This window comes from Carlito syrichta, unplaced genomic scaffold, assembly GCF_000164805.1.
Source record: "Carlito syrichta isolate Samal-C Ts95f unplaced genomic scaffold, Tarsius_syrichta-2.0.1 Scaffold315355, whole genome shotgun sequence".
NCBI classification, from domain to species: domain Eukaryota; kingdom Metazoa; phylum Chordata; class Mammalia; order Primates; family Tarsiidae; genus Carlito; species Carlito syrichta.
Window position 1 is genome coordinate 1 of NW_007259451.1, and position 25,841 is coordinate 25,841.

The following is a 25,841-nucleotide window of genomic DNA, read 5'->3' on the forward strand; positions in this document are numbered from 1 at the left end:
AGGATCCCTCAAGGCCAGGACTTCTCAGCCCTTGGCAGTTAAATCAGAATCTCTAGGGAGAAGAGTCTGGCATGTCTAGTTGTTTTTTAAAAAAAACCTCAAGGGATTCTCAAGTGTTAACACAGGTTAACTCTACTGCTCTAGGCCATTTAGGTTCCTGAATTTCTGTTTTTCCTTACTTCCCTGAAAGTTTTACAACTAAATAGGTCAAGGACATTAGTTCCTTAACAGGGAAAGAATAAAAAAATCAAGGAAAAGATTCTAACAAAGGAAGGAGCGGACAGGACAAATGAGATAGGAGTGGAAGAAGCACTTCGGAGCAGCATAACGCCTTTGAGAACAGGTGCGAGCCCACTGACTCTGCAAGAAGACTTTTTAGGGGATGCTGGTAGAGGACTAGAAAATGCACACACCATCAGTTGTGAACTGAAAAATCTAAAGCCTTTCCTTTCAGCCTTTGCATAGTATTCCTCTCCTCGGGTGCCAGTGCGACAGGAATGTGATTGGTAGTTAGTTATACTTGCTTGACTGTTCCTGGCATTAAACATATAGGTGCAGAGGTACTTAAGTCTCAGCATGGTCTTCATTTAGCAAAAGCGTTAAGGAGTCACTAGTTTTTAAGCACAGAATTAACAACAATTCGTTGAGTCAGCATTTACTAAACTCTTATTGTGCACCAAGCATTTTCTAGGTACTGATAGCAAACAAAGCAAAGTACCCATTGTAATAGAGCTTACATTCCAGGGGAGAAACAGAGAACATAAAGAAAGCATATATAGTGGAGTGAAAAGAATAAAGAGTGAAGGCAGGTGTACTGGTTTATATTAAAATTGTTGGGAAATACTCTTTGATAAGGAAGTAAGAGGGTGAATCATGCTGATATCCGAGGAAAGAGCATCTGGGGCAGAAAAATAGTAAATACATAGTTCCTGGGTGGGAGCATGCCTGGCGTGTTCAGCCAACAGCGAGGAGACTGACTTGACTGCAGCAGAGTGACCTGGGTTAGGGAATAGGGCCAGATTCCATGGACCAGGGCAAAGATACCGGATTTTACAAATGAATGAGACAAGAAGCTTCTTGGAGGATTCTCAGAACAAGAGTGATATGATCTGACCTACGTTTTCTTAAAGAATGACTCCAGTTGCTATGTGGAAAATGCACTACTGAGGAGCAAGGCCTGAATCAGGGAGGCCAGCTGTGGAGTGATTGAGCAGCCCCGGAGCAGGGGACTGTGGCCTCCATATGACTGTAGCTGGTAGAGGAAGTGAGAAGTAGTTGGATTTTTGATATATTTTGTAGCATTTGTTGATGGGTAGGATATCTGGTATGAGAAAAATGAAGGAATCAAAGATGAAGACAAAGTTTATAACGTGAGAAACTGAAAGACTGGAGCTGCCTTTTGCTGAGCAGGTTCCATAAATAAGCAAGAATTTTGTTTCAGAGGGCTCATTTTGGTATGCCAGAGCAGAGAGATGTCAAGAAGGCAGTTGATACATGAGACTGGCATTCAAGGGAAGAATTAGCGCAGGTGATATAAATTTGGGAGTTATTATATAGAAATGCCCCTATACTCAAGAATGTCTCTACTTAAATGCAAATCAAAACTACAGTGCGATACCACCTTACTCCAGTAAAGATGGCCATCATTAATAAATCAAAAAAACAACAGATGCTGGCACCGGTGCAGAGAAAAGGGAACACTTCTACACTGTTAGTGGGAATGCAGGCTAGTTCAACCTTTAAGGAAAGCAGTGTAGAAATTCCAAAAAGAAGTAAAAACTGGCCTTCCATACAATCAAGCCATCCTTCTCCTGGGCATATACCCAGAGGAACATAAATCATTGTACAAAAAAGATCCCTGCACACGCATATTTATAACTACACTATGCACAAAAGCAAAAACATGGAACCAACCCTACTGCCCGTCAAAAGTGGACTGGATAAAGAAAATGTGGTACATATACACTCTGGAGTATTACACAGCCAAAAAGAAGAACAAAATCATGGACTTCACAGGAAATTGGATGGAGGTGGAGACCATCATACTTAGTGATCTATCACAGAAACAATGAACTGAATACCGCATGTTCTCACTCATAGTGGAACCTGAACTTTAATCACAGTAGCACAAAGCAGGGTTCAGCAGTCTCTGGGCACTAGCAGAGGAGGAAGTGTGGGAGAAGGATACACAATAACACAAAGGGTACCTGCTCCCAAGCCAGGGAAAGTGAAGGCCAGTTGGATACCCAGACTTTACCTGCATGCAGTCTACTTATGTAGTTTACCCTTACTTGTACTTCACATCTCTACAAGAAAATGAAATTTTAAAAAAAAGAATCTCTCTACTTAGTAAGCTATTAAAATGCCCCCATTTGTGTGTGTGTGTGTGTGTATGTGTGTGTGTGTATGTGTATGTGTGTGTATGTCAGAATCTCACTCCATCATCCAGGTTGGAGTGCAGTGGCATGCTCACAACCACCACAGCCTCCACCTGCTGGGCTCAGGTGATCCTTCTACCTCAAGCCTTCCAAGTAGCTGGAACTACAGGCGTGCGCTACTGTGCCCAGCTTATTTTTTGATTTATTGTAGAGATGAGGTCTCACCAAGTTGCCCAGGATGGTCTTGAACCCCTGAGCTCAGGCAGTCCTCTCGCCTCAGTCTCCCAAAGTGCTAGGATTACAGGCCTGAGCCACTGCTCCTGGCCTAAAATGCCCCTTTTTAAATACGACCTACTTACCTTGAATGATTGAACTCTTTCGTGACAACTGCTTTTATATCTCACAAAGCATGCCTCACGAAGATTTTTAATGTTACATAAGGTTATTTTTCCTTTTTTCTTTTTTCAGAACTTAAACCACGTGGAGTAGCAGTCAATTTGATTCCAGGGTTACCAGCATATATCCTGTTTATGTGCGTTCGACATGCTGACTATCTGAATGATGATCAGAAAGTGAGGTCATTGCTCACATCAACAATTAACAGCATCAAAAAAGTGTTGAAGGTCAGTTTATGTTTACCAGAATTCTCATCATGAATGTTAACAATGCCCAAATCTGCACAGAGATCCCTTTCCTTCCTTAGACTTTAGCTAAATTGCCTGTTATGAACTTCCCAGGCTTAAGTGGAAACGTCCACTGAGGAAACATTCACGGGGAAGAATGTTTCTATGTGTCTATGTACCTTCTCTCAAAACAGGGATCAAGTTGAACAGTAATCAAAACTAACTTGATATAGTTGCATTTAACTGTGAAGTAAATTAAGCTTCTTTATGGACAGAAATTGTTTGCTTTGAGGTTTTACTTGGAACTAAGTTAAAAATATTTAGTAGAGCCCACATACTTAGGGAACGTGATACTGAAGTTAAAATAGATTTTAAATGACTTCAGTAATATGGCTTATTCATATAAAAAGACATCTGATAGAACATTAAATTTTTTTTTCCTCTTATTCTCCAACTCACCCCATAATTTTCCCTGTTACCTAAAATGCCTGGTTCCATGTGAAAAGCAACACACAGATGCTAGTCAGAGAAGAAAGACTTGGAAAAGAGCAAAATTATATAAGCAAGCAGAAAGCCTACATAACTCAGTAGTCACTGAGTCACCTTGCATAATCCTCCTCCTGACTCTTTAGAGAAACAATGAACATCATATTTAGTTTTAAATGAAGTGTTTCTGTGAGGAGCTAAGATAATGTGCTCCAGGTATTTTGCTTTGTGATTATCAAATTTAATGGGAATTTTTAGGATAGAGGTAAATGGATAATTAACATGTCCAGTGGACTCTCTTAAATCTAAGATGTCTTTCATGAACTTTTTTTTTTGAGTCAGGATCTCACTCTGTTGCCCAGGTTGGAGTGCAGTGGCACAATCACAGCACTGCAACCTCAACATCCTGGGCTCAAGCGATCCTTCCACCTCAGCCTCTTGAGTAGCTAGAACTAAAGGCATGAACCAGCATGTCCAGATAATTTTTTTTTTTTTAATTTTTGTAGAGACGAGGTCTCACTATGTTACTTAGGCTTATCTTGAACTTTCCACTTCAGTCTTCCAAAGTGCTGGGATTGTAGGTGTGAGCCTCCACACCCAGCTCTTCTGTGAACTTTTGAAAAACTGTAGTAAAACATACAGAATATAAAATTTACCATTTTAACCATTAAGTGTACGGTTATATGGCATTATGTATATTCACATTGTTACATCATCACCATTTATCTCCAAAACCTTTAAATCCCCCCCAATTGAAATGCTAAGCTATTAAATGCTGACTTCTCATTCCTCCCTCCCTAAGCCCCTGGTAGTAAACTTGTGACAAACACTGGTTCTCTGTCTATCCCTACTGTGCAGATATTCTATGTTGTTATATTCTACAGTGATTACTAAAGCATGTAGTTTCTGATGATTTGACATTTAAAAGGTGATGACTGTCTTCCAAATATAATTCATTTTATTTTTAATATACTGATATGATGTTGCACTTTGATAGACTACAAATTTTGCTTTAATCAACTCCCACAAATACAAAACAAATCACAAAATTCTCTCCCTCTCATATAAATTAGAAGAAGATATGTATCAATTGACTTATTATTGTACCAAAATGTCCAAAGATTTTATGAAGGAGTGGGTTTAGAACATAACACTCTTTTAATGCCATTTAAAATTAATGTGCATTTGTCTCACTTCCCAGTTTTGAATTGAAGTATATTTGTCTTGCCTCCCTGTTCTGATTTTAGCAACTGGTTTTGTGCCGTGGGCACTAAAAGTAGCATAAGTAGCCAAAAATATAGAGAGAATCCATATAGTTTTTAGCTTACAGATCATTTTTATTTAATAAATCAAAAACTACAAATAGCTTTAAGTTCACCTTAATTGTTTTCTCTATGATATAGAACATAAACTAACATTGATTTATTAATTTAACCAAATAGATTTTGTTCATTACAAAAATATTACTTTGGCAAACTCAATATAGTAATTTTTTGAGTAAAGAGGTGGCATTCAGTTTTAATTTTTTTTAATTCCCAAATATGTAAATGTCCTTTTATTTTGAAGTAATATGGACTATCTCATTTTTATGAGAACAGAGGACACGCTTAGTGCTCATACTGCAAGCAATTGTATCTGTAGAATTAATTTCAAAGTGGCTTACCGAAAGCTGGAACCATAATGACAAAAAATGCTGAATTATTTCCAGAATGAGGTCCTCTCTTTAAGTTTTAATCAACTTTGTCTGGTAATCAGCTCCTTGGTATAGGTTCAGTTGCAAACATCTGACCGAAGCTATTCCAAGGATCTCTGGAGGTTGACTGTCTCCCAATCTGTATTCATTGTCTTTGTCAGCTAAGCTCAGAGCCTCCACTAGGAACAGTTGTAATCCAGATTTTGGAAGGGGTAGTTATTTTTAGCCAAATCTATGCTTAAGCCATAGGATGATTTTCTGTGTTTGGGAATGCCATAAAATTGTATTTACTTTCTGCAATCCTCCTAAAACTGGAAAGCTGTGTAGCTAGGTCTTTCAGGTATTTACTTAGTAGTAAAGTCAGGACCTTAACTCAGTTATTCTGTCTCAGCTAAAAAGACTAAGTGAGGTTTGATATCCTTCAGGACTTTTTTTCTTGAATTCTCTTAAGGAAAATATTCTCCACAATTTAAGAGCTTTAATTTGTTTTGTATTTGCTTAAAAAGATAAATTTTATTTATGCAGAAAGTGATCTTATGAGAAATCCATCATTTTCTATGATGTGTCCTGCTCGTAGTACACTTTTACTACATAAAGCCACTACTAAGAAACCAAAGGCAGGTATTCTCATACTGCTTCTAAGAACCCAAGTTTTGTTGTGATACATTAGTAGAATTACTGGAATATATGATACCATGCAGGAAAAAAAATGAGCTTCTAAGATCATTTAATTCTTGGCTCCTGTCCTGGGTAAAATATTTTCAGTTTTCCCATACTGAAAGGTTTTTTGAGAAAAGCAGCAAACATTGATATTTCTATTCTTCCCATATCCTGTTCATCCAAATGGTTTAGTTTACAAATACACAGTGGTCCTGAGTATGTCCACATTCAGCCCCTGGGAAGCATTCTGAGCCCCAGCGTCTTTTTCAGGCACAATGAGTTTCTCTCTTCTCCCTGAACTGTGGCCCAGTCCTGGCAAAAGGCCAACCAGCTTTGCCCTGGCTGTGCTGTTCAGTGCAGGACTCCCTTCAGCCTGTATCCATTTCACACCTCAGAAATTTTATCTTCCTGTTGACAAGATTTTTAATCTAATCTGGTTTTCAGTGCTTCAAACTTTTTCATATTCTTTATTATAGTATTAATTATTCTCCTTTGTGCTTTTCTAATTTTCTTCATTAACCCCAAGGAAAGTTGATTTGGGCTAGCTGTGTCTTGGTGAATTTTTTCTGCTTAAAGGTACAGCTAAATTAACATCAACTTAATTTTCTGTGGCAAGAAAATGAATGCCAAGAAGTAACAACCAACCAATGAACCTGGTGGCTAAAATTCTGCTAGCAATGATGTAAGACCTTACAATTGCAATGTGATTTATTTTTGTAACTGTTTATAATGGTAACTGAAAGAAGTGGGCCTTCTGGTATCTGTTCACTTTTACTCAGGTTATTATTTCCCTAAGGAAAATGCAAACTTAGACTTATTCTCTCTTTCAGAAAAGAGGTGATGATTTTGAGACCGTCTCCTTCTGGCTCTCTAACACATGCCGATTTCTGCACTGCTTGAAGCAGTACAGTGGAGAAGAGGTGAGAAGACTTTGATTACAAAACCAACATGCCATACTTTCCCTGACCTTTTTAAGAAATATTTTAAAAGCAGAAAATGTTTAACCATTTGTTAATTTAGAAACCCACATTCAGATGTGGCTTAGAAGTTCATTGCTTTGTTTGATGTCCTTATCTACAAAATAGTGAATTGGAGTGTAACATAGTTTCTTCCCTCTGAAAGTTTATGAGAAAGCACAGCAAAAATAAAACAAGCATCAACCAATGGACAGTTACCAGAAATGAAACTTTTTGTCACTATGTTGAAGATGGCATTTTAAGAACTAATATCAAATACTGAACTATTTAAAGAAAGTATTCAATTTTGGCTTGCCATAGTACATTAAAGGCAATCAAAGATAAGACACGATCAAAGATCATGTTGCTTTTGATTTGCCCCCAAAAAAGCTGTCTTGCTTTTGTTTGTAGGGATGTGTTTATTAGTTGTTTGATAGGCTTCAACATACTTTAAAATTTTGTAGAATACTGTTTATTAAGGGCTGCTTAATATGTATCAGAAAGCACTTACTGTACACAATGTTATTTATGTTATTTAATTCTTATAGCATCTCTATGAAGTAGGAATTATGGCTCAGTTTTACACATGAAGAAACTGAACCTTCCTGAGGCTCACCGATTTGCCCAAGTCCTCTTGAGTGTAAGGAGCAGAGCTGGAATCCTAGGTCTGCCCACCTTTGAGGGCTTGTGGCCCTAACCATCTGTCCCCCATGCTTCCCCATTGCCTGGAGGGCAGCAAAGAAGCTGATCGGCAGCACTTGCTGAGCATCCAGAGGCAGAGGTCTGTCCTGGCAAATGATGGAAAGTACAAAGATGAGCAAGACATGATCCCTGAGGAGGTGGGACTGACAGACCAGAATCCCACAGAGGGGTCATTGACTAGATCCTGTCAGTCCCCACTTTTAGACCGAGTCATTAGGTAGGTTATAGGGAGACAGATGCCTGGCTGCAGGCAGACTCCATTAAGTAAGCATTTGCCTTTATCAGACAGAGTCAGGGAAGTAGCAGGTTGAAATGCAACATGACTGAAAAGAGCACCTGCTATTCAGTTAGCTTTCCATTTCAACAGATACCCCGAAAGATTCCATTCTGAGTTCTGACAGAAAAATCATGGTGTGGATACCATGAAGTACAGTAATGGTAATTTTTTATGTATTCACCAGTCTCTGTAGAAATTGGTCTATTTCAAGAAGATTGCATATGCCCTTTGGGTGTAATATTTATGAATAGGACTGTATTTAATGAAGTGAAGTTAAGAAATTAGTACTTTGGAAAATTTAGGGTTTGGCGGTAAACCTGCTGTTTCATAAGGGAAACACTCATTCATTTTTTAAGTTAAGTTTCCCACCTTGTTTCATTGACATTGCTATTAAAAAGACTTAACTGCTAGGTTGCCAAGTTTAGATATTCAAAAGCTGGTATGAAGTGGAGGAGTGATATGATGGAAGCAAACAAACACATACCTGTATTTGAGAATAACTATCCTGGCATTCTTGTGTGGGAAACTCCTTGAGGAAAAAAGAGCATGCTGATCAAACTGATCATTAAACAGACAGAAGAGACATTTTACTTCATGTGTGTCATTAACTTTGCATTATGACTCTAGGGCTTTATGAAGCACAACACATCTCGCCAGAATGAGCACTGCCTCACCAATTTTGACCTGGCTGAGTATCGGCAGGTGCTGAGTGACTTGGCCATTCAGATCTACCAGCAGCTCGTGCGGGTGTTAGAGAACATCCTTCAGCCAATGATCGGTAAGGCCAAGGTACCACTGAACATCACAGCCTGTCATACGTGCCCGTTAATAGGTGACCACCAGTGGCACATGTTCCAGGGCATGTATTCATATGGAGAACATAAAATAATGAGATATAGGCCTAAAACTAGCTGAATAATTTAAGAAACCCAGCCATGGTTAACTGATGTGTCATACTCACTGCTTCCATGTGATTGAGACAGCAGTATCTGGTTTCCCTCTGCAGTGTGTAATGCCTCCCTTAAGACTGGGTTACGCCTTATACCCAGCAGTAGATCTCATACTTTGTCTGGTTTTCTAAAACACTTTAAATTTTGGACTATAACACTACTACACAGGACTTCCTAGGGGCCCATGTAGAACCAAGGAGACTGGAGGGCTTGCGCTTGGTCCAGTAGGCCACAGTGAGATAGCTGGGAAGGTGCTGGAGCAACAGCAACAGGTCTCACAGGCTTATCTCAAACACTCCATGCTGAGCTGAACATCTCATGCCCCCTATGGACTTAGACAAAGCAACTTGGTTTAAAGCAGTAGTTTTTCATTGGTTAAGTGACTGAGGAGTGTGTATATGTGTTTCTGTTTTCATGTGTTCAGCCACATGTGTGATTCCATGTATCTCTTTGTATGTATGCACCCATTCTGGGTATTTATTTATATACTATATAGTGATACCCATATTCCTGGGAAATGTGTAGCATGTATGAATAGAATTGGGAGGCATGTACAAATTGAAAACTGATAATTTTGAATACATTAAATTTTTTTAAAATTTAAGTTACCAAACACTATTATCTGCAGGCATATTATCAACAGACTCTTTTGTTTGTTTAAGACAAGGTCTTACTTTGTTGCCCAGGCTGGTGTACAGTAGTGCAATCATAGCTCACTGCAACTTCAAACTCCTGGGCTCAGGCAAACCTCCCACCTTAGACTTCTGAGTTGCTGGGACTATAGGCACGTGCCACCATGCCCAGCTAATTTTTTTGTATTTTTGTAGAGCTAGGATCTCACTATGTTGCCTAAGCTGGTCCCATACTCCTGAGCCCAAGCAACCATCCCATCTTGGCCTCCCAAAGTAGTGGAATTATGGACATGAGCCACCGTGCTTGGCCTATCAGCAGGCTCTTGAAGCTACTACCAGCTGTCTTCTCTTTCCACACCATGTGTTTGCCACACTTCTATAACTTCTAAGGGCTCCTAGTACTCCATTTGCTTTCACAGGCACACAGTCCACCAACTAGAGACAAAAGAGGCTGAGGAAGCCTTGGGAGATGGCAGTGTTTCCTTCAGTTGTCCTCTAAAGGGTCATGAGTTTAAGGCACACTAGGTCAGCTGAAATGCAAGAGGTAACACAAGACACAAAGAAGGTCAGCTTTGGCCAATCTTTCTTCTCTTTTGCCTGTTTTTTATTAGATAAACAAGACCTCTAAGATATCTCACTCTAAATCATCCCTGTCTCCCAGCCATTTAATAGCAACAACAAGTGCTCAGAGTCAGTATGAGGATCTGGGAAATCAGAGTTTAGTACAACGAAGTATAAAAATGAACCCAGCATGGCCTTTGCTCTCAAGGGCCTCTCAGTCAGGGCACGGGTATCTCAAGACATTTTAGGGGAGGCATAAGTCAAATGCTATGAGAGCATAATAGGGGAGCAGCAGTGACACAGATGAGAAGACTAAGTCCTGGGAGACTGAGGCTAGCCCAAGACTGCTATTATGGAAAGCCCAGGACAAGGAAGGGCTCAGCTCTCTAGTCCCACACTACTGCCCTCTCCCAGGTCTCCTCCAAGACTATTGTCAATGTCCTGCCTTTCTTCCTATATTGCCTGTGAAACTCAAATACCATGAAGAATGTTTATCTTAACCTTAACTGCTACCTCTCTCAAAAGCCCACCCAAGAGACCATACACCTGTGTTATCACAAGGTTCTTACTTCTTATTTTAGGAAATACAACATTAAGATTACTTAATTTCATGGGAAATTTTTGCATTTAAGATTATTCCTTCATAAAAGTTTAAAACCCAGAAGCCATTTTTTGGTGAAATTTCTTCTCTATTTTGATCCACAAATCGTTTTCCTAAGTTGAATGTACACGTGTTGAAGCCCATGCATGTGCATGCAGGTGTACACATGAAACAGTTTCCTTCAAATCTTCTCCTCTAACAATTGAAATCTTCCAACAGTCTCGGGCATGCTAGAGCATGAAACGATCCAGGGTGTGTCCGGGGTGAAGCCCACAGGGCTGAGAAAGCGAACCTCCAGTATTGCCGATGAGGGCACCTACACGCTGGATTCCATCCTCCGGCAGCTCAACTCCTTCCACTCAGTCATGTGTCAGCATGGCATGGACCCAGAACTGATCAAGCAGGTGGTCAAGCAGATGTTCTACATCGTGGGGGCCATCACCCTGAACAACCTCCTCTTGCGGAAGGACATGTGCTCCTGGAGTAAAGGCATGCAGATCAGGTGAGCAAATGCCAGCACCTGTGACAGCCTCTTCTTACTGCCCAGCTGGCCTGGCAGGGGTGGGAACTGGTGGCTTATCTGCGGTTTATGCATCTGACGTCTGGTGCCCTGGACCCCAGCAGCAGTGGAGGAACTGGCACAGAGCCACTTCCTCTTGCCTGGCTGGACTTCCCAGGTCTCCTCACTGCTCCTCATCTGTGCCTTGCCAGCAGGCTCATCACATTCTCGACAGGAAACCATCCTCCACTGCAAAGCAAACTTGAGGGAGTGAAGGGATGACACTTCCTCACCTTTTGTGTGTGTTTAAATTATTCTATAAGAAAATGTTAAAGTATAATCAAGATTTATAATGTTTGCTCTTAGAAATATACTTTGACAAAATACCTTTTTGTACCTACAGCAACAAGAACAGGTCTAATAGATCTTTTAACACCTGAAATATATCCCCTCTATATTTTAAGAAAAGCTACACTTAATTGTATGCCACACTGCGTTTCACATAACCTCATCATTGTAATAGAATTGATTCTTTTTTGCAAATATTTATTTTAAAACAGCTAAAATATTCACCAAGATGGGGGACAAAGGAGTTTTCCTACAAAAGTCTTTAGTTTCCCAATCTCAGGAAACCTTAGTGTTCCTCTCAAATTTTCCATCTGACCTATATCCAATTGTAGTTAATGGTGAAAAGATAATGCCTTCCCTCTACAAGCTTTCCCCATACATGTGAAGGCACCTGCCATAATATCATAAGAGCTCCTATTTGCCCGATTACTGAGTTCTGATTGTGTCTCCAGTCTTAGAACCACTGTTACTTGCTTGGCCACCTCATGAAACCTCAGCATCTTTGTAGTTTCTTTGTCTCTCCTTATTTGGTGTCTCTATCTCTCCCAGGGGTCCTCCCTTTCCTGTCTCTCCCTCCATCCCTGAGCTTCCCAGGCCACTATCTCCATCTCCCAGGCTCTTCCCTAAAGAGTCTTGAGCACAAAATATTTGTGGAGGGATCTGTTTATTCAGTTACCTAATTTAAAGTTTGCCTTAAGGAAGAGCAGGTACTTAATTAAGGATTATCAAATCTCATCCTGCAAAAGTAACCCTTTTCTGAAATTATAAGAGAAGCTAGAAAGTGTTTTCAGTTAGCTTGCCAGCAAGGACAGAGCCATATTGTATATTCTATTTTGTTTATTAGCAAGCCTTTTAACTTTTGCTATAATGATTGATTTCCTTCTTACGTTAAAGAGAATTACATTCCCTTGTCATTTAATCTTATGTAATTATGATTATTAGTCTCATGACTATTTATGATAAGTCTTTAAGCATAGCTGATGAGATTTTTTAAAATTGAACAAAAATGCTGCCTGTCATTTTAACAGAAAATTCTGACAAGGCCACACACACAAAATTAAGACATTTATGACAACATTCAGCAAATTTGCATTCTCTCATTCACTCTCTCTTTTTTTCTTTTTCTTTTTCTTTTTTTTTTTTGGTATAGGTACAATGTCAGTCAACTGGAAGAATGGCTACGTGACAAGAATCTGATGAACAGTGGGGCTAAAGAAACCTTGGAACCTCTCATTCAGGCTGCTCAGCTTTTGCAAGTGAAAAAGAAAACAGATGATGATGCAGAAGCCATTTGTTCCATGTGCAATGCTTTAACTACTGCCCAGGTAAAGCAACTTTTCCTTTAATGAAATGATTTAACATTCATCAAAGATGATCTTTAGGGAAGTAAAGAAGTCTTTTAATTATTGCTTGTGTCTCTGAACAGTCAGAAAAGATGAATATCTGTACAGAACTTTTTTTTTTAGTTGGAGTCTCACTCCGTGGCAAAGGCTGGAGTGCTGTGGCACACTCACCGCCACCCCAGCTCGACCTGCTGGGCTCCGGCGTTCCTTCCACATCATCCTTCCAAGTAGCCAGAACTACAGCCGCGCTCTACCATACCTGGGTCATTTTTTATTTATTATAGAGAAAAGGTCTCGCCAAGTTGCCCGGACTCATCTCGAACCCACGGGCTAAGGCAGCTACTCAGCTTGGCCTCCCAAAATGCTGGGATTACAGGCTAAGCCACTGAGCCCAGCCATAGATCTTAAAGAAAGGTGATTTTGCCAGAAATTAATACATTTCAGTGCTGGTCGCAGTCATCGACATTCAATATTCAGCAAATATTTATTGAGTGCCTACAGTGTTCTACATAATGTTGCAGGCACTAGGATACCATAAACAAAACAAAGTCCCTGCTCTCATGAAGTATACATCCTGTGGAGCTTATATCTCATAAAACTATTTTCCATATTATTTGATAATTGAATTATTCTTTAGACTTCTTTTTTTAAGACAGTTAATTCTTGTTCCTTCACTCAACAGATAACTAATTGAGCTACTATCGCAAGGCACCATACTTATTGCAGGGGAGATGCTTTAGTAAAGAAGGAAACATCCTTGCCTTCAAAGATCTTACAGTTTAATAGGAAAGACAGACCTGACTCTAACATAGAGATTCTAGAAAATTCTATAATAAGAGGCGTAGAGTCAGTGCTGAGAAATGAAAACCAACTGTGTTCAGGGAAGCTCCCATCAAGCTGGGCCTTGAGTTTAATGAAGTGAGAGGATGAGAAGGGCATTTGAGACAATGTTTTTGGCAAGGCACAAGCATGAGAATGTCTATTTTTCAGTCATTTTCTGTGCTGACTCTTGAACTTTCTTAATGTTCATCACATATCCCATAACATAGAAATCTTCAGTTTCGCCCAGTACTGTTAAAACTCAATCAGTAGATAATTGGAATCAAGAGTTGCAGCTTTTTAATAATGCTGAATTCATATTGATGTAAATTCTTGCTAAGAATAAAGCAGAATCACACTACTGAATAATGGTCTTGAGATTTTCCCCCCATTTCTGCCAAATGTGAAAAACAAGAACACCTTGGGGGAAGCCCCACTTTATAAACGTTTGCTGCCATTCAACTTTTAAAAAATATACTTTAAGCCTGTAACCCCAGCACTTTGGGAGGTGAGAGGATTGCCTGAGCCCAGGAGTTCAAGACCAGCCTGGGCAACTTGGTGAGACCTCATCACTACAATATATCAAAAAATTGACTGGGCATGGTAACGCACACCTATAGTTCTGGCTACCTGGAAGGCTGAGGCAGAAGGATCACCTGAGCCCAACAGGTCAACACTGGGGTGGGTGGCCATGAGTGTGCCACTGCACTCCAGCCTGGGCAACAGAGTGAGACTCTGACTTTAAAAAAAAATATGTATATATATATATACACACACACACACAAACATATATACTTTTATACCTTAATATATTTAAACATATTTCAAAGAGTGAGGTAGACCTATAGTTTATTTATTTAGCAAATTTTATTTAACAAAGTAGTCCTACATTATAAAATTCTAGTACTTGCCTCTGAGGAACTGACCCCTGATTTGGTTTGTCACCCACAGACCTTATGAACATGCCCACTTTCTAATTCACAACTCTCTGCTGCTCAATTTATTCTTTGTCTGTACATCAGCACTGTTCTGCATTCAATATTTTATTTTTATTTTGTTTTAATCAATTTACATTTAAGTAGCCAATTGTGGCTAGTGACTACTATTGTACTGATAAGCACACTTTTAGACAGTACCTTGGATATGGAACTTTCTACCTTTGTAGACAATTATTTATTTTCATTAGAAAAGAGACGTGTGACCACTTTACAAAATAAATTAATTTGACTTTTTTTGAGAGCAAGTGTCCCAAATGACTTTTTTTTTTTAAGATCATCATACTGTTTAATTAATTGGTTGATTTCTTTAGAGACTTTTGTTGTTATTTGTATTGTTCATTTATAATAGTTTATCTTTTATACAAATATGATTTTGAAAAAGACCATTCAAAAGAAATAATATTAATTCTATTCTTTTTTTTTCCCTTTTTTTAATTATAAAGATGTGGGGTACAATTCAGGGTTAGTTATACATACGTTGATTATGCAGGTACCCAAGTTGATGAGGTATCCCCTCCCTCCCCTAGCAGTTTCCCTCAACTGCCAATTCCTTTCTTATAGTATTATAATAACTGTTCAAGGTCCACTTATGAGTGAAAACATATGGTAATCTGTTCTTTGTTTCTGTGATAGATCACTGAGTATGATCGACTCAAAATCCATCCAGGTTGCTGTGAAGTCCATATGTTTGTCCTTTATAGCTGCATAATATTCCATTGTGTATATGTACCACATTTTTTTAATCCAGTCCAGCTTTGATGGGCAACATAGTTGTTTCCATGTTTTTGCTATTGTGAATAGAGCTGCAACAAACATACGTGTGCAGGTATCTTTTTTGTAGAATGATTTGAGTTCTTTCAGGTATATTCCCAATAGGGGAATTACTGGGTCATATGGAAGGTCAATTTCTAGTTCTTTCAGAAATCGCCACACTGTCTTCCAAAGAGGTTGCATTAGTTTGCATTCCCACAGCAGTGTAGAAGCTTTCCTTTTTCTCCGTATCCTCACCAGCATCTGTTGTTGCTTGTTTTATTAATGATGGCCATTCTTACTGGGGTTAGGTGGTATCTCAATCTTCTTTTGATTTACATTTCTCTGATGATGAGTGAGACTGAGCACTTTTTCATGTGTCTATTGGCTGCCCGTATATCTTCTTTTGAGAGGTGTCTGTTTGTGTCTTTTGCCTACTTTTTAATGGGGCTGTTTGTTTTTTTCCTTTCAGTGGATTTGAGTTCCTTGTAGATCCTATATGTTAGGCCTTTGTCAGATATACAGTTGGCAAATATTTTTTTTCCCCATTCTGTGGGCTGTCTCCCTGCTCTCTTGATGGTTTCTTTTGCTTTGAAGAAGCTTGTTAGTTTGATGAGGTTCCATTTGTCTATCTTATTTCTTAAGGAATGTGCATTTAGGTTTCTGAATAGGAATTGGTTGCCAGTTCCAATTTCCATAAGGGTGTCTCCTGTGTTTTCTAAGATTCTTATAGTTTGAGGTTTTACGTTTAGGTCTTTGATCCATTTAGAGTTAATTTTTGTGTATGGTGGTAGGTAGGGGTCCTGTTTCAATCTTCTGCATGTGATCAACCAGTTTTCCCAGCACCATTTACTGAATAGGTTCTCCTCTCCCCGGTGGTGGTTTTTGGAGGCTTTGTCAAAGTGAGCTGGTTGAGAAATTGAGGCTTTGCTTCCAATGGTCTATGTGCCTGTTCTTGTACCAATACCAGGCTGTTTTGATTACTGTAGGCTTATAGTAAAGTTTGAAGTCTGGAAGTGTGATACCTCCTGCTTTGTTTCTTTTGCTAAGGATTGTTTTGTCTATTCATGGTTGCTTATGTTTCCATATGAATTTCTGTATTGTCATTTCCAGGTCTGAGAAGAATGATGTTGGTAACTTAATGGGTATTGGGTTGAATCTGTAGATTGCCTTTGGTAGGATGGATATCTTAATAATGTTGATTCTTCCTATTCATGAGAATGGAATATTTTTCCATTTGTTTATATCTTCTCGGATTTCTTTGAGCAGTGTTTTAAAGTTTTCATTGTAAAGGTCTTTCACTTCTCTGGTTAGGAAGACGCTGAGATACTTCTTTGTGTGTGTGTGTGTGTGTGTGTGTGTGTGTGTGCCTATTGTGAATGGTAATGTGCTTTTAATTTGGGTCTCTGCCTGCTTGTTGTAGGTGTATAGGAATCCAACTGTCTTTTGCACATTTATTTTATACCCTGAGACTTTTCCAAACTCCTTTATCAGTTCAAGCAGGTTTTTGACAGATTCTCTTGGATTTTCAAGGTGTAGGATCATATCATCAGCAAAGAGGGATAACTTGACTTCCTCTTTTTCTATTTGGATACCCCTGATTTCCTTCTCTTGTCTAATTGCCCTAGCTAGGACTTCTAACACAATGTTGAACAAGAGGGGTGAGAGTGGGCAGCCTTGTCTTGTTCCAGTTTTCAGGGAAAATGTTTCCAGTTTCTGCCCATTTAACAATATGTTAAATGTGGGTTTATCATAAATGGCACTTATTATTTTCAGGTATGTTCCTTCTATACCTAGGTGTTTAAGGATTTTTATCAAGAAAGGATCTGGATTTTATCAAAAGCTTTTTCTGCATTAATGATATAATCATGTGGTTCTTATTTTTACATCTGTTGATGTATTTAATTACATTTATGATCTTACAAATGTTGAACCAGCCCTGCATCCTGGGGATGAAGCCTACTTGGTCATGGTGGATGATTTTTGAGATGTGTTTTTGGATTCAATTTGCTAGAATCTTATTGAGAATTTTTGCATCTATGTTCATAAGGGATATTGGCCTGTAGTTCTCTTTTTTTGTTGAATCTTTACCTGGTTTGGGTATCAGTATGATGTTAGTTTTATAAAATGATTTGGAGAGAATTCCATCCTTCTCAAATACCTGGAATACTTTCAGTTGGATTGGTATCAGTTCCTCCTTGTACATTTTGTAGAATTCTCCTGGAAAGCCATCTAGTCCAGGGCTTTTTTTTGTTGTTGGTAGTTTTCGCATGACAGAGTCAATTTCCTGGGTTGTTATTGGTCTATTTAGTGTCTCAATGTCTTCTTGTTTCAACCTAGGGAGGTTGTGTGATGTCAGAAAGTCCTCCATTTCATTTAGGTTATCAGGTTTGTTACCATATAGGTGTATGTAGTAATCACTGATAATCTTTTATATTTCTTCAGGGTCAGTTGTGATTTGATCCTTTGTATTTCTGATTGTGTTTATTTGGGCTTTTTGTCTCTTTTTCTTGGTCATTCTGGCTAGGGGTCCATCGGTCTTGCTAATTCTTTCAAAGAACCAGCTTTTTGTTTTGTTGATGTTTTCTATGATATTTTTGTTTTCTGTGTCCCATATTTGGGCTCTTATTTTGGTGATTTGGATTCTTCTGCTAAAGTTGGGGGTTTGGTGGTCTTCTCTTTCCAGCTCCCTTAGGTGATTTGTTAGGCTCTCAACTTCTGATCTTTCCTTTTTCTTGATGTATACTCGTAGAGACATAAATTCCCCTCTTAGAACTGTTTTCATGGTATCCCAGAGGTTTTGGTAAGATGTTTCTTCATTTTCATTTGTTTCCAGGAATCTTTTAATTTCTGCTTTGATTTCAGTGTTGACCCAGTAGTTGTTCAGCATCATGCTGTTTAGTGTTCATGTCTTTGTGGGCTTTGGGGAAATTTTGTTGGTGTTGATATTTATTTTTATTCCACTGTGGTCTGAGAATGTGCATGGCAAGATTTCAACATTATGGGATTTGTTTATGTTTGATTTGTGGCCAAAGATGCGATCGATCATGGAGTATGTTCCATGTGGTGATGAGTAGAATGTATATTCTGTGGTTGTTGGGTGGAATAGTCTGTAGATATCTATTAAGTCCATTTGGTCGAGTGTCAAGTTTAGATTCTCCTTGTTGATTTTTTGCCTCGATGATCTATCTAGGGCTGTTAGTGGGATATTCAAGTCCCCTGCTATAATAGTGTTAGTCAATATCTTTTTTTAGTTTACTTAGTAGTTGCTTTATAAATGCTGGTGCTCCTGTGTTGGGTGTATATATGTTTAGGATGAATATTTCTTGTTGATGGAGTGAACCTTTTCTCATTATGTAGTGTCCTTTTATATCTTTTTAAATTTTTGATAGCTTAAATGTTGTTTTGTCTGATATTAAGATCGCACCTCCTGCCTTCTTTTGTGATACATTTGCCTGGAAACTCATTTTCCATCCTTTAACTTTGAGTCTGTGTACATCCCTTATAGTGAGGAGAGTCTCCTGGATGCAGCAAATAATTGGGTCATGGTTTTTTTATCCAGTTTGCCATTCTGTGTCTTTTCAGTGGTGCACTTAATCCATTCACATTCAGGCTGATTATTGAAATGTGATTGTTTAACCCTGTCATGAAGTTCTTATAAAGTTTTTTCTTTGCTTGTTTTCTTTTAGCTTGGGGGTTGATGTATGTGTGTGTTTTCAAGTTTCTTATTGCACTGTATTCTCTGTTAATTCTGTGCTCTGCTGTTCTCTTGGGAAGTGTGTGATCATTCTTTTTTTTTCTTTCTTCTGTGCTTAATACCTGTTTAAGTGTCTCCTGTAGAGCTGGTCTGGAAGCTGCATAATCTCTTAGGTATTGAATGTCTGAGAAGGACTTTAATTCTCCATCACTGATGAAGCTGAGCTTAGCTGGATAGGAAATTCTTGGTTGAAATTGTTTATCTTTGAGGACTTTGAATATAGGGCTCCAGTCCTTTCTTGCTATTAGTGTTTCTGCTGATAGGTCTGCTGCTGTTCTGATTGGTTTTCCCCAGTAGATAGTCTGACCTTTCTCTCTTGCTGCCTTTAGGATTTTTTCTTTTGTACCTACTTTGTGTAGGTGAATTACTATGTGTCTAGGGGTTGGTCTTCTCATTTGATATCTTGTGGGGGTTCTTTGTATCTCTTCTGCTTGGCTGGTCACATCTCTGATGAGATGGAGAAAGTTTTCTTGGATTACTTCCTGGAATACTTTGCTCCAAGTTGTTCTCCATTTCTTGTTCTTCTTCTGGGATATCAATCAGGCACAGGTTTGACTTCTTGATATAATCACACATCGCTTGTAGGCTTTGTTCTTTCTTTCTATGTTTTTTACATATCGGGTTAATTCCATGTTTGGTCTTCAAGTTCTGAGATTCTTTCTTCAGCTAGATTAATTCTGCTTTCCATGCTTGTCATCTTGTTATTTATTTTCTGGATGAAATTTTTTATTGCCAAAATCTCTGTTACAAGTTCTTTCAGTGTTGCATCTTATCTTTCTTGAGTCTTATTCACTCCTTCCATCCATTCCCTAATCCCTGTTGTATTCTGAGGCCAGTCGTTGGTGACTTCCATTGTTTGGGCACCAAGGTTTGATTTTTCAGTTTTGTCTTGGTACCTTTGGAATTATCTGTGGTCTTCCTTTGGTTTTTCCTCATTTGTGACAAATCTCTTGTTTTTCTCTTTAGTTCTGTTTTCAGTGTCAGTGGGAGAGGCTTTCCCTTCTGATGTTTGCTCAGTCCTGTATTCTTCCCTGATCCAGGCTCTGGATTTGTTCTATTTTGAAATAGGATGGTGGATGGGAAACTTTGCTGTCTCTTGTAGTTTTTGAAATTCAAATAAAGTAGGGGATGGGGCACTAGGATTCAGAAACTACTTGCAAATTTCAGTGTTCACTTATTGTGGTATGTGTTCCCTGAGATCCACTCCCCACCACCACTCTATATGCTGATGCAATCAGAAACCAATGCAAAAAACAATTGAACACACAAACATACACACACCCCAAAACAAACTGGAATAACAACAAAGTGTAACAAAACAACAACAAAAAAAACAAGAAAACTAAACATACACACACATACACATGCCTATCACAAAGTGAATAGAGAAGAAAAACAGAAAGACCAGGGGGAAAAAAAAGGAATTCAGATCAAACTCTCACATATATTGAAACACACCTTAAACTATATAAAATGAAAATAAAAAAACACAGAAGAACAAATGAGCAAAACAAACCAAAACAATGAAAATGAAATCTGAGCATTCAATCGTTCATATATACACATAAACAGAAAACGACAAATAAAAGAAGAAAGAAACAGAAAAAGAAAAAAGTTGGGGGGATGCAGATCAAACCCTCACATACACATTCATGCACAAAGGAAAAATATTTTTTAAATAGATGAACTAACAAACAAAAAATTTTTTTAAATTAAAAAAAAAAGAAATAAAACCTGCCCTCTTGTGGCAGGCCCTGTAATTGTTCCTCTAATCAGGTCTCTCCTGCAGAGCCACCTCTTTCACTCCTCAGTGTCTGAAGCAGGGAAGGAGGAGGGGCAGTGGAGGTGGGCGGGGCTGCAGTTCTCCCCTCCCACTCTCCTATGGTCAGGGAGATCTCCTCCAGAAGGGAGGTTAGGGATTATCTCTTCCCCAGGTATTTATTCACAGGGCCTATCCTGGAATGGAGTTCTCCTATTACAACTGACGTCTAGGCTTCACCTGGGTTTGTCCCTTTCAGTCATGGTCCAGCAATGTGGGTCTGACCTTCAGAGGATTGCTGGGGAGGAGGGGGTTTGGGTCAGTCCTGGACTCACCACTGATCTCTTTGGAGTCCTTCCTCATACTTTTCTGGCCACATCCTTTGTCCCTCAGTTGGATCAGGGTAGGGGGTAGGGCGCCCTGGAACTCAGCACTCTTCAGGTCCCTCCGAAGTTTGTGCTTTCGGGCTATTCCCCCTGGGTAGTTGATCCCTGAGTAGTTGATCCCTGAGTAGTTGATCCGCCAGTCACAACAGTCGGGTCTGTTACTCCATGGTAAGCAAGTGGGAGCCCTTTCCTGCCCTGCCTTCAAGATGGTGGTGGGGTGCCTCTCTTGTCCTCTTCCATGGGACTTTGCCTCTGGACTCCCACTGCATCCCCTACTGCCAGTGCCTGCCAGGCACTAAAGTGGTGAAGTAAAGCCTGGAGTTGGCAGTCTCTCCTGTCAATGGTGAGGGAGAGCCTGGGGCAATAGTCTCTCCCTGCCGCTTTTCACAGGAAAACTTGTGTTTGTTTTAAATAAAATTTTTTAAAAGTACTTGGCTTCTGTGACCTGGGAAGAGCCAGGGACCAATCAGAGAACCTGCAGCACCAGCTATTGCACCAAGGGCCTGGCCACTTGCTCCCGAGCCCCTACTTAGACAATCTCTCCCAGCATTTTCTTCCCAGTAAGGGCTATTTTGATTTAAAAACAAAAAAAAAGAAATAAAATGGCGCTCGGCTTCTGCATCCCAGGAATCACTAGGGTGCAATCCCAGAAGCTATGGCACCAGCCGCTGCTCCAGGAAAACCCTAGCCGCTAGGTCCCTAGACCTCACTCAGTCAGCACTCACACGCCCACTCGCTCACCAGCATGTACACAAAATTTTCCATACACTAACTCATCACGCGGGAACTCGCGTAGTCCAAGTGATTTGGCTGCCATCTTCCCAACCTCCTCATGTTCTTTTTTAATATGGCCAGATACACGTTTTTATATGAAGAGAGCAGGTTGCAGAATATTCTTAATAGGATGAATTCCGTTAGTATAAAAATAATATAAGCTAGAATATGGAGTGAAAGCAGGTAGATGGATACTTAGGACATGGTTGATAGTTGCCACTTTGGGAGACTGGAAGAATGGGGTGAGGATTCTTTTATTTTCATGTTTTATTCTTTTGTATTGTTTGAGTATTTTTCTAAATTTATATGGCTTCTTAAAATATTACACAAATATTACATTAATAATTCTCTTATAAAAATCTGAATAGTAAAGGTAAGTGTGCCCTTCAGACCAGCTGCTTCTTCCTTCTTGTCCCAACCTACCCCTGAATAGAACGGAAAACTGTATGCACAGATCCTCTTAATCTTCCAGATTATAGGTCCCCAGTGTGTATTTACTAATATGCCAGAAACCTTGACCATGTCTTTTCTCACAGATTGTCAAAGTGTTGAATCTGTATACCCCAGTTAACGAGTTTGAAGAAAGAGTCTCTGTGTCATTTATTCGTACTATACAGGTAAGAGCTCTTGCCTTCCTTTTCCTTTGATCTACCAACATAGTCTTTTGAATGAACATTTTATGATTTATTGAAGGATAATGTGTTTTTATCTTTTATTACATTACTCTATCTTATTTTACAGTACACTGGTACACTGACTTTTTTGACAAAAGTTTAATGGGAAAAGGAAGTGATTCTAAAATGAAGATAAATGTTCTTCATTAGTTGAGCATTTTTTGGTAGAAAACAATCTTTCAGATTCAAATAACTAATGCTTTGTTTATTTTCTTTTTTCTTAACTTCTCAGATGCGTTTACGAGACAGGAAGGACTCTCCTCAGCTGCTCATGGATGCTAAACACATCTTTCCTGTCACCTTTCCTTTTAACCCATCCTCCCTCGCACTCGAAACCATCCAGATTCCAGCCAGCCTAGGCTTGGGATTCATTTCACGGGTCTAAAAGTGATGTCCAAGCAAACATTGACAATTTATTTCTTGCCTGAAATAAGAATTTGTTGTTTCCAGTGAGCTACTCAAAGTACAAAATACATTTTTCAAGAGAAAGAACTGGTTATCTCCCAAACAAGAGGTTATTAACTGGAAATCTCCCTAGAATATTTTCATCACCTTGGAAACAAAGATAGACTCTTTGTGCTGTGTTACCTTTATAGCAACACTCACCCTTGACCAGTTAGTTATCCTCAGTTTACATACAAGTGAATGATAGCAGGAAGGGAAAAAAGGAGGAATGAAAGTAAGGAGGGGGAAATGTGTTTTCAGCTGCCAGCATTTATTTTAAATCTTTAGCACTGCATTTAAATGGGATAAAAAACATATATTCTGTATATGAGCTGTTGTTAAAGGCAACAACAAAAAACCTCCTCTGCACTAAACAGAAGAATCAAAAGAAAGTCTCCACTGAGCACATAACGAATCAGTTTAGGAATTAGTTATGTTGGTATTGTCAAACTGGATCAAAGAAATAAACTGGCAATATGTAAAGTAATTGGTTAAGCAACTTCCTTATTTGTGTCAGTATGATAAAGAAATTAAAAGAATGTTGGTTTGCTATATAGCATAGATGTCCATCTGTACTGTAGTTTACTGAGCATTTTAAATTGCTGCTACATACTGTCTTCTTAAATTGTAAGTGATATTCTTATTAGGCATCACAACAATAAGCTTCTCTTTTATCAACTCTGTTTACAATGCAATCAGATCACAATTTTAACTGGATTATATGCAAATATCTACAGATTCACCTGCACAAGTAGCAGACACTGGAAAGTCATGTAGTAATATGACAAAATGCTTGATATTTAGGGATAGGTTTAGACATAGTGGCTATTGTTGATGTCATTATTTATTCAGGATGTACATTGATGTGTTCATTAATTTTCCCTGGGTGGATATTAGGAACAGTATTCTGTGAAGTAACTAATTTTTAGTTACCAGATCTGATTCCTGCAGTGCATACTTTCAATCTGGACAGGATTTCTTTCTTAATTTATTAATAATTAATTTCATCCACTATCGAGAAAGGATTATCAGAATAGTCCTGATTCAGGTCTTGATACTTTGATTATCCTATAAATTATGCAAAAGAAGGTGTATAATAAATATTTAATTACGATTCAGTTTTTTAAGGCTGTGCAATTGCTATAAATGTTCTCAGATACCACTAGATACTTTAAAAAACATCATATTAGAAATACTTTAAGAAGACTTATATAAGAAATATAAGAAGATTGTTGAATTTTATAGAGAATTTGTTTCAGTAAGACCAAATCCTATAAGTTTTCATTCTGAAATTCTAATTAAACATATTCACCATTTTCCTAGAAATTTTATATAATAATCCTTCAGGTTGTACAAAAGCAAATTCTTAGCTTTAATTAGAAACTCTGGTTTGGAATTGCAGTTATAGATTACATAAGTTAACTATTAGATGGTCTATAAAAATGACAAATCTTATTAAAATATGTGCAATATTATTCATGGAGGTCAAAACAGTTTCAAATCAGTGATAAAGATTGTTATTAAGAGATAAATACTGTCTGTTAACTTATTGGGCCTCAACTTCTTTGTTGTTAAGAGAGTTGGACAACTGATTCTTGAGGTCTCTTCTACATCTAAAATTCTCTCAGCAGTTGGATTCTAGAAAAAAGAGCTGCAGTTTCTCAGTAAGTCCATCCTCTGGTTGAAGGATCAATGTGTAGTGCCTGTCAATTCCTTCGGATTAATAAGATGTAAAGTCACAAGTTTGTATAGCTGCAACCTTTCTTAAATGTACATGATTTATGACTTGCTTTTAGAAGGTCCTACTATATTTGTATTATTTGAAAGTTAATTAGTTTAAGTAATTTTTATTATATCATGTACTGCTTCATTCAACTTGAATGCATTAATTTATTTGCAATATCAACCAAAAAATATTACTAATTCAGTCAAATTCTCTCAGTTTTCCCTGTTGTCAATGTGGTTTTCAATGAACAATTAACTCATAGCCATTTGGTTCATACTGAATGTGTCAAGAGTCTAACAGCATAGACAGGATGTGAGTTGCTAAGAAAATGCAGCCATGGTATAGGCTGTCCACCTCACACCCAGAAGTCCTTCCAGGCCTTCCCTGAAGCCTAGTCCTGCGTAGAGTGACTCACACACACCCTGAGTCTTCTCAGGTCTTCGAGATCATGCTGCAGCTCCCACTGCCCTGCAGCCCTTTTCTTACACCTGATAGCTGGTGTCTGAAGCATCTCTGGTCTGGGCCTTTCTCACTCTCCTGTCTTGTCTTTCTGCTGCTGAGTGCTGAAGCCACTGTTTCACACCTGGGCCAAAGCTCCTGCCACCGCCACCGCCTTGGGTGGTCTCTCCTCTTCAGTGACTATGGCTCAAAGATTCTGCTGTTCCAGGACTCCAGGTTCTTCCAAGACCTCCCCAGAACCCCAGATGGTGGACTGGAGGTTTTTAGTTGTAACTAGAATACTTTATAACCGGGGAACCCCAAGACCCAGTAAATGACTCTGTAGACTACTTCCTTGAAGGTGAACACAATTCTGCTAACAGTGGATATCTTTTGGCCAGTTTGAGGAGTGCTTTCCCTCTGAGGACCTTTCCCTCTGTCATCCACACTTTCTCGTTCAACTTCAGACCCAACTCCACCAGCCAGTCCCCTGCCCGTTTGTCTGTTCACACTTCCCCTTCCCTCAACTTAATTGTATATCTCATCACCTGTGGACTCACTATTTGTGTGTTGAAGGCAGGTGGATTGAGTCAGTCCTCGGCTGCCC

The 25,841-nt window shown here is 38.9% G+C and overlaps 1 protein-coding gene across 1 annotated transcript; it reads left to right on the top strand.

The window, feature by feature from the left end:
* Positions 1 to 2,846: 2,846 nt before the first annotated feature.
* LOC103275186 (unconventional myosin-Va) lies at positions 2,847 to 25,057 on the top strand (the record flags this gene model as incomplete). The annotated part of the gene is made up of 7 exons (XM_008072592.1): positions 2,847 to 3,001; positions 6,671 to 6,760; positions 8,403 to 8,553; positions 10,739 to 11,021; positions 12,517 to 12,691; positions 22,489 to 22,569; positions 22,859 to 25,057. Coding segments are annotated over 7 exons (1,088 nt in total), but the record flags the coding sequence as incomplete, so codon positions are not given.
* Positions 25,058 to 25,841: the final 784 nt, after the last annotated feature.